The sequence below is a fragment of the Patella vulgata genome, chromosome 6, assembly GCF_932274485.2.
Source record: "Patella vulgata chromosome 6, xgPatVulg1.2, whole genome shotgun sequence".
Lineage (NCBI taxonomy): Eukaryota > Metazoa > Mollusca > Gastropoda > Patellidae > Patella > Patella vulgata.
The window spans coordinates 38,750,820-38,767,427 of record NC_065884.2 but is presented as its reverse complement, the minus strand read 5'-3'; the positions used below and the strand labels follow the sequence as shown (position 1 = coordinate 38,767,427).

At 35.4% G+C, this 16,608-nt stretch overlaps 1 protein-coding gene across 6 annotated transcripts in view; it reads left to right on the top strand.

Moving 5' to 3' along the window:
• Positions 1-16,608, top strand: part of LOC126825463 (liprin-beta-1-like) — a 254,385-nt gene that overhangs the window by 201,445 nt on the left and 36,332 nt on the right. For all 6 annotated transcript variants that reach the window (XM_056101629.1, XM_056101628.1, XM_056101627.1 and 3 more), the window contains one exon: positions 10,767-10,878. In XM_056101629.1, coding sequence (XP_055957604.1) covers positions 10,767-10,878 — 112 coding nt within the window. The remainder of the gene's footprint in view (positions 1-10,766; positions 10,879-16,608) is intronic.

Here is a 16,608-nt window from a genome sequence, read left to right as displayed (position 1 = left end):
GGGAAATTTCTCTTTCTTCATTTCATTTAGACTGGCTCACCCTCCCCTCCCCACCCCTTTTCTTGAACATGATATTTGGATATTCAATTGAACATTTGTTGACTCCAAATTAGCAGTAATTGGATTTTGTGCTTGAATTGTAACCGAGCATTTTATCTGACACAAACAAATAGTTACATATAAGATTTCAAGGATTTCTAAGACTTTTTGTTTATGGCCAAACATGTAATCCTATGACATTTCTTCCAAATGAGTCCACACCCCAAAATGGATATGTTGTAGATGTGTTTTTTGCAGCTTAATGTTTTACATTGTGGATGTAAATCTATTATTTGTGGTGATCTTTTAAAATGTGGCACTTACGGGACAATAAAATATTAATTAATAGCCTTTTCATACCCCTTTTATGCTATGAATTATGTCAGAACTCCCTTTTTCCATCTCATTTTGTCAGGACATTGATGTAAAGATTAAAACAACTTGCTTCCACATAATATTTACACTATGTAATTTCAAAGATACCTCTGATTGTTAAAGTATTTTAAAAACTGAAATAGTGCTTTGCGACCCTTTTATTAGAGTGGCTGGTTGTCACCTAAATACAGCATTTATTTTACATTTATCAATCCATATTTTAATAAATAATTCATACTTCTTATAACTAACTGTGTTTATATGTTATGTATATAAACCAGGGATAGAAGAACATGGCTTTTAGCCATATTCCATCAACGGTATAAAATAATAATAATAATTTTATTTTCAATGCATGTTAGGCCAAAGACCCATAGTACACTCAATATATGTTAGTTCATGAATATTCATATTGTTAATCGACAATTTTAACATCTATTAATAAATACAATTCATTTTCAATATACATGTACAGTCCATTAGATATATTTGTACAGTTTCATTTTTCAGTTGATCAGACATACTTTCAATATACAATGTTATAAGTAATTATGATTATTCACATTATACTCTGTGATTGTCCTTTATGTTTAGATTTTGATTTTATGTAATTGTCTCTTTTCAAGAATGCATGATATACAAATTTGCATATATTATTCATTACATCATCACATTTACTTTGTAAATAGTTTAAGGTTGATTCTCTATAATCAAAGTATGTGTTCACTTTATACAAAACTCTTAAATCGGTATAATTTTCACAAATTCTCAGAAAGTGTAATTCGTCCTCGACCACAGTTTTGCATTTAGTTAGACAGCAAAATTGACAATATCTCTCATAGCTATTTACACTGTTCGCTCGACCTTTCTCTACCTCTAAATTATGACTACTTAATCTGAGTCGACTGTAAGCGACTCTATACAATTTATTTTCAACACATGACAGGTATTTCTCTGGTTCTAACAGAGATTTTATCTCACAATAGAATTTAAGTTTAATACAGCTTTCTATGTTTTCATGCCATTTCTGGGTACTACAATCTTTCACTCTTTGTTTGAATGTATACATAAAATTGTTTGAATTTCCTACTTGTTGACAGAACCAAACATATTGGAAGCCATAGATACTCAGTAATTCCTTAATCTTGGTAGCCCAAGTTATCCTACCAGCATTATGTAATTTTAGTAACATTTCATAACATCTTTTTGGGTATCTTTCATCACCCATTTCTAATATTTTTAGCCAATACTTAACGCACTTAGTGTTATATATGACATATAGCGGTGACCGTCCCGATTCCCCAAGTGCGGCACAGTTTGTTGTGGTTGGTTTTACACCTAGGATTTTCTTGCAAAATTTGTTTTGCACTGATTCTATTTTACTATATACTTCAAAACCCCAAATATCAGCACCATAACATAATATTGGGACAATCATATGGTCAAACAGAAACAGTGCCCTTTTATGACTTAGATTGTAAGTGTTAATAAACTTATATATAGGATGCAGAGCTCTTTCTGCTGAAAGACATAGTGATTTGATAGTTCGGTGCCAGTTATTGGTGCTAGTAAAGTAGAGGCCCAAATAATTGTATTCTTTTACAATTTGTAGTTCTTTACCTTTGAAGGTCCATTTTTCATTTGCTTTTACCTTACCGCCCCTCTTAAAGACCACTATTTTTGTTTTATTTGTATTGACTTTCATGTGATATTTGAGACAAAAATGTTCCAGCACATCGATCTGCTTCTGTAAGCATCCTTCTGTGTCTGCTACATTTGCGATGTCATCTGCAAATAGTAACTGCATGAGATTTGGAACCTGACTATCAACAAATATACCTTGACAATTTGCAGCATCCATCATACTGATATACTCATTCAAGAACATTACAAATAATATCGGGCTTAACATACAACCTTGTTTTGTTCCAGTAGAACACTCAAAATAATCTGTAAGGCTATTTTCAACTAAAACACACGATTTCATCTTTTCATACATAGACTTTATAACTTGGACAAAATTGGAGCTTATATTGTTTTTAGCAAGAGTATATAGCAAAAGAGGATGTTGAACACAGTCAAACGCGGCTGTGAAATCAACAAATATGCAATATATTCTGCCCTTGGTTTTGCTTAGATATTTCTGTATGAGTGAGTAAAGTGTGAAGCAATTATCTACCGTGGAATACCCATGCCTATAACCCGCCTGTTGTTCTTTCAATTTATTCTCACATTCGGCCCATAATACAAGTCTGTTATTCAGGACTTTAGTGAAAATTTTCCCCATTACATTCAAGAGTGATATTCCTCGATAATTTGTTGGTACTGACTTATCTCCTTGTTTATGTATGGGGAGTATGATTGATTTACTCCAGCTATCTGGGAATATCCCTTGACTTAAAATACAGTTAAACAGGGAATTAAGATATGGTAATAATATATCATGTGCATTCTTAAACATTTCAATTACTAAACCATCTTCTCCCCTTGCTTTACCATTTTTCATCTGACCCAATGAGTGAACAATTTCTTCATCAGTAATAAACTCATCTAGTATTTCTGATTCTACATTAAGAATTGTCTGATTAAAACCTTGAATGTCACTTTTTTGTAGCAGATTTTGAAAATGTTCACTCTATTGTTCAGCTGAAATTACATTTGTTTGTTTGTATTTATTAAACGATTTTAGTTTATTCCACATATCATTACAGTCTTTGATAGATACAACTTCATTTATTCTCCTCTTGGCAGCATTTTTTTTTACTAGAAGCGCAACAACTTTTAAAATCCTTTTTTGATTTTAAATATACATGAAGATCATAATGAGTTCTAGTCTTTCTAAAATTATTCAGATTTTGATATTTCAATGCCTTCATTTCGGAGCACAGTTTATTCCACCAAAATGGCTGATAAGATTGTTTGTAGGGTTTATGTTTACATTCCATAGGCTCTGCTGCTTTCTGCATTGACTGACATAGAATATCTGTTGCCCCATTTATATCTTGCTTTAATACATTCATAAAATTGGACAACTCTCCATTTAACTTACTATCAATTAATGCGTCCCTAAATTGTGACAGATGTTGTACACCCCACTTGTATTTCAATCTTTGATTTAACACATTTTGATTTCCAGACTTAATACAGGCTGAGTTTATACTACATATAATTGGGAAGTGATCTGAAATATCAATGTCTGAAAGATACATATGATTTATATTCTTAAACAGTGATGATGAGACAATGTAATAATCATTCAGACTTTTACCTAGATGGGACATATATGTGAATTCCCCCAAATTATCTCCCTTTACCCTACCATTTACAATGTTAATATTTAGCTTTTTACTCAGTTCTATGAGATACCTGCCAAAGGTGTTCACCGTTTGGTCTCTGGAGTTTCTAGCTTCGGTATCATATTCATAACTATTATTGGAAGCATATCCTAGAGGGAGGAATTTGTCATCCTGTATGTCTACATGGTCATTTAATGTTCCTGTCCTGGAATTTAGATCCCCACATAGAAATATGTCCAAATCTTCAGCATGATTTTCCGTTATTTCATTAATATCATTTTCTATAATATCTATACCATTACAGTTTCCATCGTGTACCTGTTCATAATAATTTGAATTTATCGGGGGAACATATGAGAAACAACATAGAACATCATTTCCTGTCTGGAACAAAATTTGATTAAAGATAATAATAATACTACAGTAATTTATAATTACTTTCTTAATGAATTTCTTCAGTTTACTTCTCACATATACACATATGCCATGAGGTGTGATACCAAATTTAGAATGTTTTAGTCCAATATTTGAGAATACTTTATAGTCATTAAATATCCCATCGTATTCATTTTGTTCTGCAGCCCATGTCTCTAGTAAGCAAATGCAGTCATACTTATACAGCTGCTGTATTATATCTGCTCTATTCTTAAGTCTCTGTAATCCACATATATTCCATGTTATGAAATTTATTTCATAAGAACTATTTACATCATCACATTGAGTGCATGGACCCTGGCCTAACCATCATTTTATACCACCGACTTTATACACAGACTTATTCAGAATGTCATATTTGAAAACTTCATGCCCTATAACTAATCTATCAAAATTGAGTTTCACTTTTATGTTCGGGTTTTCTTTTTTAAGTTCATTTATATGCTTAACAAGCCCTCTTCTCTTAGTTCTAACATCTTGGCTATAGTCTTCACTGACCCTAACATTTACATCAGATTTATTTTTCAAATGTATTTTTGCTGCAGAAAGTATAAGTTCTTTATGTTTTAATCGGTTAAACTGTACTAGGATACCTTGTGGTATGGGATTTTTGTCTTATTCTTCACCTATCTGACTAGTAGAATCTTCTGTTCTATTGTTCTTTGTTTTCTTTCTTCCCAATCTCATACATCTGTCAATGGGTAGACTGTCATCACTTAAACCAGATTCTATCTCTAAAGTGTTTACCAAAAATCTCCGGATTATTTCTTCTGAATTCTCCAGCTGATTTTCATCTTCATCAAATCCCCAGAATATCAGATTCTTTCTTCTGTTATTATTTTCAATGTTATTTAATTTATTCACCAAGCTTTTATTTTCCCTTTCTAAGGCTTCGATTCTGTCATTCAGGACACTGTGGTTTTCAGTTACCTCATTTCTCAGACTTGCTATTTCTGTTTTCAGGTCATCAGTACTGTTTGTGATTAGGACAGTAAGTTTTTCAAACATCACTTTCATTGTTGACATTTGTTCAGACATCAACAGTATTACTTATGTGGACACAAGTGGGATTTGTTACCACACCAACATTTTTAGGGGGTGGGCTTACAGGTTTCACTATAGTTCCTTACAGTTACCTTCAATGCAACAAATTTGCAGCTTGTCTGCCTGTATACCGGCCAAGGTTTCTAGAAATAAATGCCTTTCATCTCAAACTTTCCCAGAAATAGGGAAATATTAGCATTTTGAGGCATACGAAGTGTCAAAAATGGACAATTTTGTAGAAAAAGGTAAAAGAAAGTCAATTTTTGAAAAATATTCCAATATTTTGAATATTTTTGATGTGACTTGTTTAAAACTCTCGCAGAACTCACATTTCAACAAAATTAAGAAAGAATCTTCAATTGTAGAACAAAAGGCCCATGGACCTGAGCTGCAATCCGGTACACAAAACAGTACATAACTTTAAAGGGTCACTATTTCTGCAGTAATTTTTTTTTTTTTGATTCTGTATTATAATAATTTTGCTAAAATAAATGTGAAGCCATAAAGAAAAGAATTTTGATGATATATGAACTTATAAAACCATATAGGAGGCAGACCACCATTAAATTTCACCATCTCGGTACCCACGAATTGTAGTTCGTCTATTTATAGCAATTCTCTCTCTCTCTCTTTTCTCCCCTTTTGCATGCCCATTTGTGTTGATTTTTTGGTCTAGAATGGACGAAGAGGGTTTGAATTAACATTTTCTGCCAGGTTTTGGTAAATATTCATGATTTTGAGGCGGAAGGATAAGAGGGTTATCAGGTTAGCTACGGCGATATATACGGCAACTAGTTACATGTTTTTAGTATGCTTCTTCAAGTTTGTGGCAAAGAGGCCAGAATTAACATTGAAGTCAATGGGGAAATTAATGGTGGTCTGCCTCCGTGTATTACGTCTAGATTTATGGCCCTTGTTTCACTTTATTGAACCTTGTGAACGCTATAACACCAAAAGTTATCATCCGATCGTTCTGAAATTTATATGCATCATTTAAATAAGTGAAACGAAGAAGCTTATTGAATTTCAGCAATTTCTGTTTATTATGTCTAGAGTTATGGCCCTTGTTTCACTTTATTGAACTTTGTGAATGCTCTAACATCAAAAGTTATCTGCCGATCTGTATGAAATTTACATGCGTCATTTAAATTAGTAAAGAGAAGAATCCTATTGAATTTCAGCAGTTTCTGTTTATTACTTCTAGAGTTATTGCCCTTGTTTAACTTTGTTCAACCTTGTTAATGCTCGATTGATGAAAGTTATCATCTGATATGTATGAAATTTATATGCATCATTTACATTTGTGAAACGAAAAAGCCTGTCAAATTTCAAAATATTCTGTAGATTACTTCCAGAGTTGAGACCCTTGTTTCAATTTGTAGAACCTTGTGAACCCTCAAACGACAAAATTTATAATCTGATCTGTATGGAACTGTCTTGTAAAGGCCCCCAATTACCTACAAAGGAATAAATATGCGACAACCCTTGTCGACCGCTCGGACGATTTAGCCGCTGTGGGCATATGTTTCGTTGCCTGGCAACCTATCTTTGAAGAATATATAAAATATAGACATAAATATATTTAATTATTTGTGATAAATTACAGAGAATGGCATATTTATTAGGTTTTGTCTCCTAATGATGACCTGACGCGACCTTGTCAACTTTGGACCCCATTGGAAATAAGCAACGGATGTTATATACGCCTGGCTTTATGGGCTATCCTAAGTAAAGGTCTCCTCATGACACCATACCTATCATACTTCTCTATTCTCGTCTCATTTCACATCCCAATCATACAATGCAGCACTTAGTTCTTATTTCATATTTATATTGATTGTTATCACCTTCCCAATCATACGATGCAGCACATAGTTCGTATTTCATATATATATATTTAATGTTGTCATGTTGTAACCTTTACTTGAAGAATAAATAAATAAAATCTTTTAGCCTGTTCTCTGTCCATCTCTTGCAAAATGAGGGCGCATCTTTCATGGCAACTGCCTGTCTTTCATTTGAATCACAGATAAATAAAACAAGATGGTTCTATATCTCATACTCTTACTTTAAAGTTACAATTTCATATTTTCTAAGAAAGTCAAAAGCAACGGATGTTATATACGCCTGGCTTTATGGGCTATCCTAAGTAAAGGTCTCCTCATGACACCATACCTATCATACTTCTCTATTCTCGTCTCATTTCACATCCCAATCATACAATGCAGCACTTAGTTCTTATTTCATATTTATATTGATTGTTATCACCTTCCCAATCATACGATGCAGCACATAGTTCGTATTTCATATATATACTATTCAAAAAAAGTAGGGGGATATTTGATTTTGGGGGCATAATACTAAAATATGCAAATGACTACGAAAAAAGTCACTATAGAACCTAACAGAAGAAACATTTCCAGTTACATGTGACGCCCAAACGCACCAATAGCTACCGCATGGAATGCAGGTGATGCTTGGGATCATCATGGGGGTCCAACCCAAGATTTGCACGACTCTGACTTTGAATGTTACAGTCATTGTGGCATTGAATTCCAGGGTGGAAACATCAGTTTAATTGTTTTAGTGACCAGAAAACAAATTTTGATATGCGTCGGCTTACCCAAAATGAAAGGTTACGTGCCCTTGGCATGCTACAGATCGGCACAACACAGGCGGTTGTGGCGCGGACGATGAATGTTTCTCAGTCTGTCATAAGCAGGCTATGGTCCAGATACCGTGATACACAATCTGTACAGGACAGACCACGCTCAGGTCGACCAAGGGCGACAACTCAAGCCCAGGATCGATTTATCCGTACCTTGGCCTTGAGAAATCGTGTCATCACAGCTAATCAGATCAGCACTCGTCTTCAAACAGACACTGGTGTGAGAGTGAGTGGCCAGACGATTCGGAATCGACTGCATAGGGGTCACCTTCGCGCCCGACGTCCTCGCGTGATCCCTTGTTTGAGAGATCATCACATTCAGGCAAGACGTCGTTGGTGTAGGGATCGTCAACACTGGGATAATCGACGCTGGAGCAATGTGATGTTTTCAGATGAGTCAAGGTTCACTGTTGATTTTTTGGACAGACGTAGGAGGGTGTGGCGTCGTCGAAACGAGCGCTTCCAAGACGTTAACGTCATCAGACATGATCGATTTGGGGGTGGTTCTGTTATGGTGTGGGGAGGCATCACTGTTGCTGGAAGAACGGCTTTACATGTTGTTGCAGGGCGTGTTACAGGCCAGTACTACCGGGACAACATCTTGGCAGTCCATGTTGTGCCGTTCGTACGACGTCATGGCCGCCGTTTCATCTTCCAGGATGACAGCGCAAGATGTCACAGGGCCAGGATCGTTACAGGTTACCTCCAACAACAGAACATCACCACATTACCTTGGCCAGCACTGAGTCCCGACCTCTCCCCCATCGAGCATGTCTGGGACATGCTTGGACAGAGGTTACGTCAACGTCAACAACGTCCTGCCAATGTCCAAGAACTTGCTGCTGCGTTGCAACAGGAATGGGACAATCTGGACCAAAATGACCTTAGACGTCTCATTAGGAGTATGCCACGTCGGATCAATGCTTGTTTGGCAAACAGGGGAGGATTTACCCGTTACTGACTTGGTTGTGATGCTGTGGTAACTTTGCTGTTTGACCCCGGGTATCATTTTACCCTTATAATGGTCAGTCTGTGCCTTACTTAGTCTAACGATCATTTGGAATAAATCGATGAATGTGAACTTCATTTCATTTTGTCATTTGTTTCTTCGTCAGTTTCATTAGGTGACTTTAATAACACTTAAAAATCAAATATCCCCTACTTTTTTTTAATAGTATATATATTTAATGTTGTCATGTTGTAACCTTTACTTGAAGAATAAATAAATAAAATCTTTTAGCCTGTTCTCTGTCCATCTCTTGCAAAATGAGGGCGCATCTTTCATGGCAACTGCCTGTCTTTCATTTGAATCACAGATAAATAAAACAAGATGGTTCTATATCTCATACTCTTACTTTAAAGTTACAATTTCATATTTTCTAAGAAAGTCAAAACATAATTATTGTCCCCCGCCTTTCGAAGAAAGCAGGGGACTATTAAAATGGGTTCGTCCGTCTGTCTGTCCGTCCGTCCGTCCGTCCGTCCGTCCGTCTGTCTGTCCGTCACACTTTTTGGGACACAATAACTCTCTTCCTAATTGAGCTAGAATGTTCAAACTTGGTGTATGTGTTTATTAGGCCAATGCCTTGATGGAGTTCGAAGATGAGCATTTTCCGCTTAGGGTAAGCAGAGATAAGCAATTTGATTGGTTGATGCTTTGGGACACGATAACTCTCTTCCTAATTGGGCTAGAATGTTCAAACTTGGTGTATGTGTTGATTAGGTCAATGCCTTGATGGAGTTCGAAGATGAGCATTTTCCGCTTAGGGTAAGCAGAGATAAGCAATTTGATTGGTTGATGCTTTGGGACACGATAACTTTTAATTGAGCTAGAATGTTCAAACTTGGTGTATGTGTTTATTAGGTCAATGCCTTGATGGAGTTCGAAGATGAGCATTTTCCGCTTAGGGTAAGCAGAGATAAGCAATTTGATTGGTTGATACTTTGGGGCACGATAACTCTCTTCCTAATTGAGCTAGAATGTTCAAACTTGGTGTATGTGTTGATTAGGTCAATGCCTTGATGGAGTTCGAAGATGAGCATTTTCCGCTTTGGGTAAGCAGAGATAAGCAATTTGATTGGTTGATGCTTTGGGACACGATAACTTTAGTTCTAATTAAGTGAGATTGATGAAACTTGGTGTATAGATTTATTATATGAATACCTTAACTAAGTTCGATAATGAACATTTTTTGCTGAGGGTAAGCAGAGTGATAAGCAATTTGATTGGTAGAAACTTTGGAACACAATAACTCTCCTTCTAATTGAGGTAGAATGTTCAAACTTGGCATAGGTGTCTATTAGGTGAATGTTTAAACTTGATGTATATGTAGATGTTCATTAGGTGAATGTCTTGACTGAGTTCAATAATTAACATTTCGAGCTGAAGCTAAGCAGAGCTAATCGATTTCATTTGTCGATGGTTTGGGACAAGATAATCTTGATTCTATCTGATAGAGAGTGATGAAACTTAGTGAAAAAAATAAATGTGCGATTAATTAATATGTGTCATCTATTTATTTTGCAATTTCGGCGGGGGACATCAGCCTCACTGTTGGCTTGTTTCTATGTCTTTTGCTCAGTAGGTTGTCAACTCACTATTATACGATCATAGGTGTCATGCTCACACTTAAAACTCATTTACACCGGAAATAATAACACAATTACCTCCCTTGTTTTCTATTCTCCACCATGGAGTAGTTATCTTCAAACGTTGGAATTTGAAGATGAAAATGATATTTTTGCCAATTTCTCAACTGGCAATAGTGAATTATAGGATTAATAGGATTATTCTTTAACAATTAAGGTAGGACTGTTTATAGATACCATCTATTTTAAGGCTTTATTTGAATAAATTTTAAAAATATAACTTGAAAATATGAAATTGCAACTTTAATGTTTCCTTACAGGAAATGGGAATGAAAAATGGTTTACATCGTAAGAAGTTACAGTTAGCATTACAAGTTATTGGATCAGAGAGTAATGATAGATTGAGTGATCTCGACCATAATTGGGTTACAAGTAAGTGACATTTTATGTATATTGTTTATTAAATTGCATACATGTACACACATTTGGTCAGATATTGTCATCAAAACTGTGTATTTCAGTCTATACAACTTTTCCTGTGAACACTGTACGTGACACTATACGACAGTTCTTGTCACATTTATTTCAAATTTCCAGGTGTTGCCCATTGTAATTCAAAAATATTCTATTGCTTATACCAGAGTTATCTTCCAATTTACAACATGCATACTTATGAAATGTTACAGGAGGAAATAAAGAAGAATGATATTGAATTTCAAAATTTTTGGATTGTGAATTGCAAACATTTTATTCAATCACCTCTATGTTCATATTTTGAATTTTTAAGCTGTGAGAGTGATTCTGGACAAAGGTCTAGTTAAGATTTTGAGATCGTAAATTTCGAATGCCTTTTGCAGAGTTGTCTACATATTTGACTTTAAATACTTGGACAGACTTCATAATAGACCGGAGGCTCAGTGCGCGGGGCAATCTGTTTCACAGAGAATTACGAGTCTCGTATAATATCTCTGTCATAGATGACTGCCTTAACACGTGCTGTCACAGCACGCGGTGTGAATCATTGGCTGAATGGCGCGTGCATTGTTTACATAAGTAATAACTGCTTCGGAAAGAATGCTGCATTTTAGTCATTTTAATACCCATTTACACTAAATCGGAAATAATTTTTAACTACAAATACGTCAAACGCCTTTATTTATTTTTCCAATATATACAAAAAATGTTTTAGAATTTAATTTGTCGCAGGAAAAAAGTTAATATTTCTAGCTCATTAAGCCGCATCAATGTCATCCTTATCAGTGATTGTCGCGGCCAAGCAAATATTCACTGCGGATCAGTGTGTGCACGGGGGTGTCCATCAAATGGGCACAAAACCAGGCCCAACTTTTCTTTAGTAAAATTTTGCGTAGCATTAGTGCTCCTACGGCTAGTCTGCTAACCGTAAACCGTTTGGAATTGGACGGTTTAACAGTTCGAATTGAAAGGTACGGTTATTCTGAGATGTGTCCATTGAATAGAGTTATCTCCCATAATAAACGTTTCCATGACGACAAGGCGCCATTTTGAAAATTAAACATGTCAGCTAGAAAAGCAAGCGCCGTTTGGCATTATTCCGATAAACTTCCGAAGGAAGATAAGGCCAAATGCACTTTGTGCAGCACAACACTTGTTTGTAGGAACACCACATTGTGTCTTAGAAACCATTTATTTATTTATTTATTTCGGCCGACCCCTACCGCCACAACAACAAACAAGTCTGCCATGAAGAGTACCAAAACAGTGAATACGATCGATGATTCTGACAAGAATGAGAATTCAGTTGACGATACCACAGGAAAATCACTGTTGGATCCGACAGCTGGAAAACTTTAGTCAAAACTTTAGTAGAATTCTGTGCACAAGACATGCGCCCTATAAGTATCGTGAGTGGCGATGGTTTTCGAAGATTCTGCGAGAAACTGAATCCTGCCTTTAAAGTACCATGTCCACAAACTCTTAAAAATCATTTGCAGTATTATTATGATAATTCAAAGTCAGAATTTATTAATAGTTTAGTTTTTGATCAGAACAAAAATTACAAATACAGTTTCACTACTGATGCATGGACCAGCCTTGAAAATGAGGGATATACTACCATTACAATTCATTTTATAGATTCTGAATGGAATGATCATCATAGAGTGCTGAACACACATGAAGTAACTGAGAGACACACTGGACATAATTTAGCTACTGATTTTCTTGAAGTGCTGACAAATTTCGGAATAAAGAAAGAATCTGTTGTTTCAATTACTGCAGACAATGCTGCAAACACGGATGTTTGTATTAGAGAAATAGGTGTAAAACGAATAAAATGCTTTTGTCATTCATTACAGTTAGCTGTAAAGGCAGCATTTAAACTTGGTTTTATGGACAAAATGCTTGGATCTGCCAGAAGAAACGTAACTTTCTTTAACAAGTCCATGGTAGCTAATAACTGTTTCAAGGAGAAACAAAAACAGCTAAAATTACCTCAACAGAAACTCATACAAGGTTGTGCTACACGATGGAATTCAACATATTTTATGATAAAAAGATTGCTGGAACAACGGTTGGCCATATTTGCAGTAATTCATGAACCTGGAGTGGTGAAACCAAGTGATGCGAGGTCATATGAATTATCTGATAAAGATTGGTCACTTATGGAATCTTCTGTTCTTATTTTAGAACCACTACAAATGGCCACAACAATTTTATGTGGAGAACAGTATCCAACAGCTGCAATGATCTACCCAGTAGTTGCTGGACTCCTTAATATTCACTTGAAAGAATCGACCGATGACAGCCCAAAGATAAAGAAGGTAAAACTGACCATAGCATCCGATCTATCCTCTCGTTTTTTCTCGGCCAATGACCACGACATAGCCAGTCATCCAGCTATTATAGCCAGTGCACTGCATCCTAGCTATAAGCATTTAAAGTTTTTGAATGTAGGACAGAGAATTGGAATCTGGGATCATTTGCCCACGTTGCTCACTGAGGTGATTGATGAATAGAGTCAGATCACTCTAAGTCATACAGATATTAAACCTACCCAAGTTATAGAGACAACATTTGAAGATGTTGATGTACCACCAGCTAAAAAATCAAAACCACTGGAATTTCTAATGGGTGATTATTATGACAGAGGTGAAGAATCAAGACATGGGTCACCAAATACAAATAGACATGATGCTGAATACACAATTGAAATGTTCAAATTGGAAAAGGTTTTAAAGGAGTGCTGCAATCCGCTTCAGTAGTGGTAGTCAAATGAAACCCGTTACCCATTTCTTTGCCAACTTGCTAACTTGCCAAAATATATCTCAATATTCCAGGAACGTCTGTAGCATCAGAGAGAATTTTTTCTGCCACAGGAAATATTGTCAGTGAAAAATAGGGCAGCCCTTGCCCCTGACAATGTTGACCAGTTAATTTTTGTGAGAGAACTTTTACGAGAGAAGAAAAACAAGGGTTAGGTTCATAGAACGTGTGACTTCTGCAAGTTTACAAGTTTTATTTTCTGTGATTTGTTAAATTTGTCCTTCAGGCAAAGATTAGCCATTTGAGATTATTTTACAATATTCATAAGTTCACGTTTGTGAGACAGTAAATCTAATAAAAATGAGACATTCCTGACTTTTTTCAAATTAGGTTTAAAAGATTAAACCTAGTGAAAATGTGTTGGTTTTTTTTTTCAAATAATACTTTGAGATGCCCCCTTTGTCATTTTTAAAGTATTTAACAATGGTATGCCGAGAGGTTGTCTTATAGCCCTAGTGCACCGTATATGAAAGCCTGTCCGTAAATTAATTAGGATCATGGATAGGTGGATCTAGTAATAATGCCATTCTGGATGTTGTTAAATAAGATTTAGCTTCACCTGTCAAAACTAATTAAGTTTTAGTTTATATATATTATTTTGAGATGCCCCCTTTATCTTAATATTATAATGTGTATGACCTGTCAATGGATGAGTAGTTGTTTATTTGTTTTACAAGAATCTAATAAAAAAAAAATGTTATTCTCAGGTTTTAAATATTACTGTTTAAAAGTTACAGTAGGTTAGTTACTGAGATCGGGCGCTTTCTTCTTGCCAACTATTTTAGTTTCAATTCTATTCCACAATGTATTTATCGTGAATATTTCGCTGAGCAGTCAAGAGATGTTCGTCTTAAAATCTCAATAATCATGAGAAGGCAAGAACAATTACTAAATTGGCATCCTGTATGTATGCGACATCATTACTGTCAAAAATTTGCCAATTTAAGAAGCCAAAGGGAATTTGCATTTACGAACGTTCACTCAGTAATCATGTGATATGATACGGTTCGACTATAATCAGTTGAGTTACATTGCATCTTGATCACACACAAACTGTCGATAATTATAGTTGCCTGATTATACGTCTTTAATGGTTTTAATACGGTGGTTTTCTTTATATTTAGTACTTTCAAATATTTACAAAGAGGAAAAATACAGGCTTTAGGATGTGGGGGGTAAAGCTAATATTTGTAGGTAAGCTTCCTGATGTATTAAAAACTACTTGCTTGTAAAGCATACGGCGATGTGAGTGGGTATTTACTATTATATGTTGAAAATTGATACCAAACGGTTACTAACCGGTTACTAACTGGTTAATAGCTACGGTTATTCGAATAACAAAAAGTCCTAACCGTAGGAGCACTACGTAGCATATGATGCCAAGTGGTCAAAGGTCAAATGAGGCCATTTCCAATGAAAGTGAATATACAGCCATTCCTGTATCATGAAAACATGCTAAAAATGATCAAAATTTATCACTCTTTCAATATTCAATTGTTTTTTTGGACAACTAGTTTCCAAACTCGTTGTGAAACTATATCGGGGAGATTTTGATTTGATAGTTTTTATGTATTTTTCAAACAGGTTTCGAAGTGTTTTGGTTCTGTTATACAAGATCTTTTTTGATGTTCCAAAGTAAAAGTTTGGTGCTAAGACTACCTAAAGATAAATTTTAAATGTTCCTATTATTAATTAGAACAGGTTTCGCTCTAGCTTTTATACGCCCACATTTTCATGTGGATGTATATTGTTGTCGCCCCTGTCTGTCCGTCCACAATTTGTTTGTGGACACTCTACAAGTCACAAGTTTTATCCGATTTTGACGAAACTTGAAATATAGGTCTATCTCCCAATGATTAGCATGTATCGGACCATAATTTCATGGATTATGGCCCCTGATTGTACAAAATATAATGATGAAACTTGAAATGCATGTTTATAACCCAAATATCTTGTTCCCTTTCGATATTCGTGCATATAAGATCGTAACTTCCTGAATTATGGCCCCTGATTGTACGAAAAATTGCGTTTTTAGCTTGTGATCCCTCTAGAGGTCACAATTTTTATCTGATTTAAAAAAATGTTTTAGTATATCACCGTTACACCCTAATGATGGTTATGTTCAAAATCGGACCAAAACTGCCAGACAAAATGGCCACCCCTTGTTCAGAAATAGTGTAAAATATGGTATATCAAGGTTGTGGAACCTCTAAGAGGTCACAATTTTGATTTGATTTTGATGAAACTTGAAATGCATGTTTATAACCCAAAGATCTTGGTTCCTTTCGATATTTGCACATATCGAATCATAATTTCCTGAATTATGGCTCTTGATCGTACGAAAAAATGTGTGAATATATCACAGTTTTACATTAATGATGGTTGAGTTCGAATTTCGTGAAAATCGGTCAAAAATTGTACGCAAATAGTGTAAAAATATGATATGTCAAGGTTGTGGACCCTCTAGACGCCACAGTTTTTATAAGCCCACATTTTCATGTGGACGTATATTGTCGTCGCCCCTGTCCGTCCGTCCACAATTGTTTGTGGACACTCTACAGGTCACAATTCTTATCCGATTTTGACGAAACTTGAAATATAGGTTTATCTCCAAAAGATCTCGGCTGCATTCGGTATTGGCATGTATCGGATCGAAACTTCATGGATTATGGCCCCTGTTTGTACGATAAATCACGTTTTTAGCTTGTGGACCCTATAGAGGTCACAATTTTTATCCGATTTTGTTGAAACTTGAAATGTAAGTTTATGACCCGGAGATCTCGGTTCCTTTCGATATTCGCGCACATCGGACCATAACTTTCTGAATTATGGCCCCTGATTGAACGAAAAATCGCATTT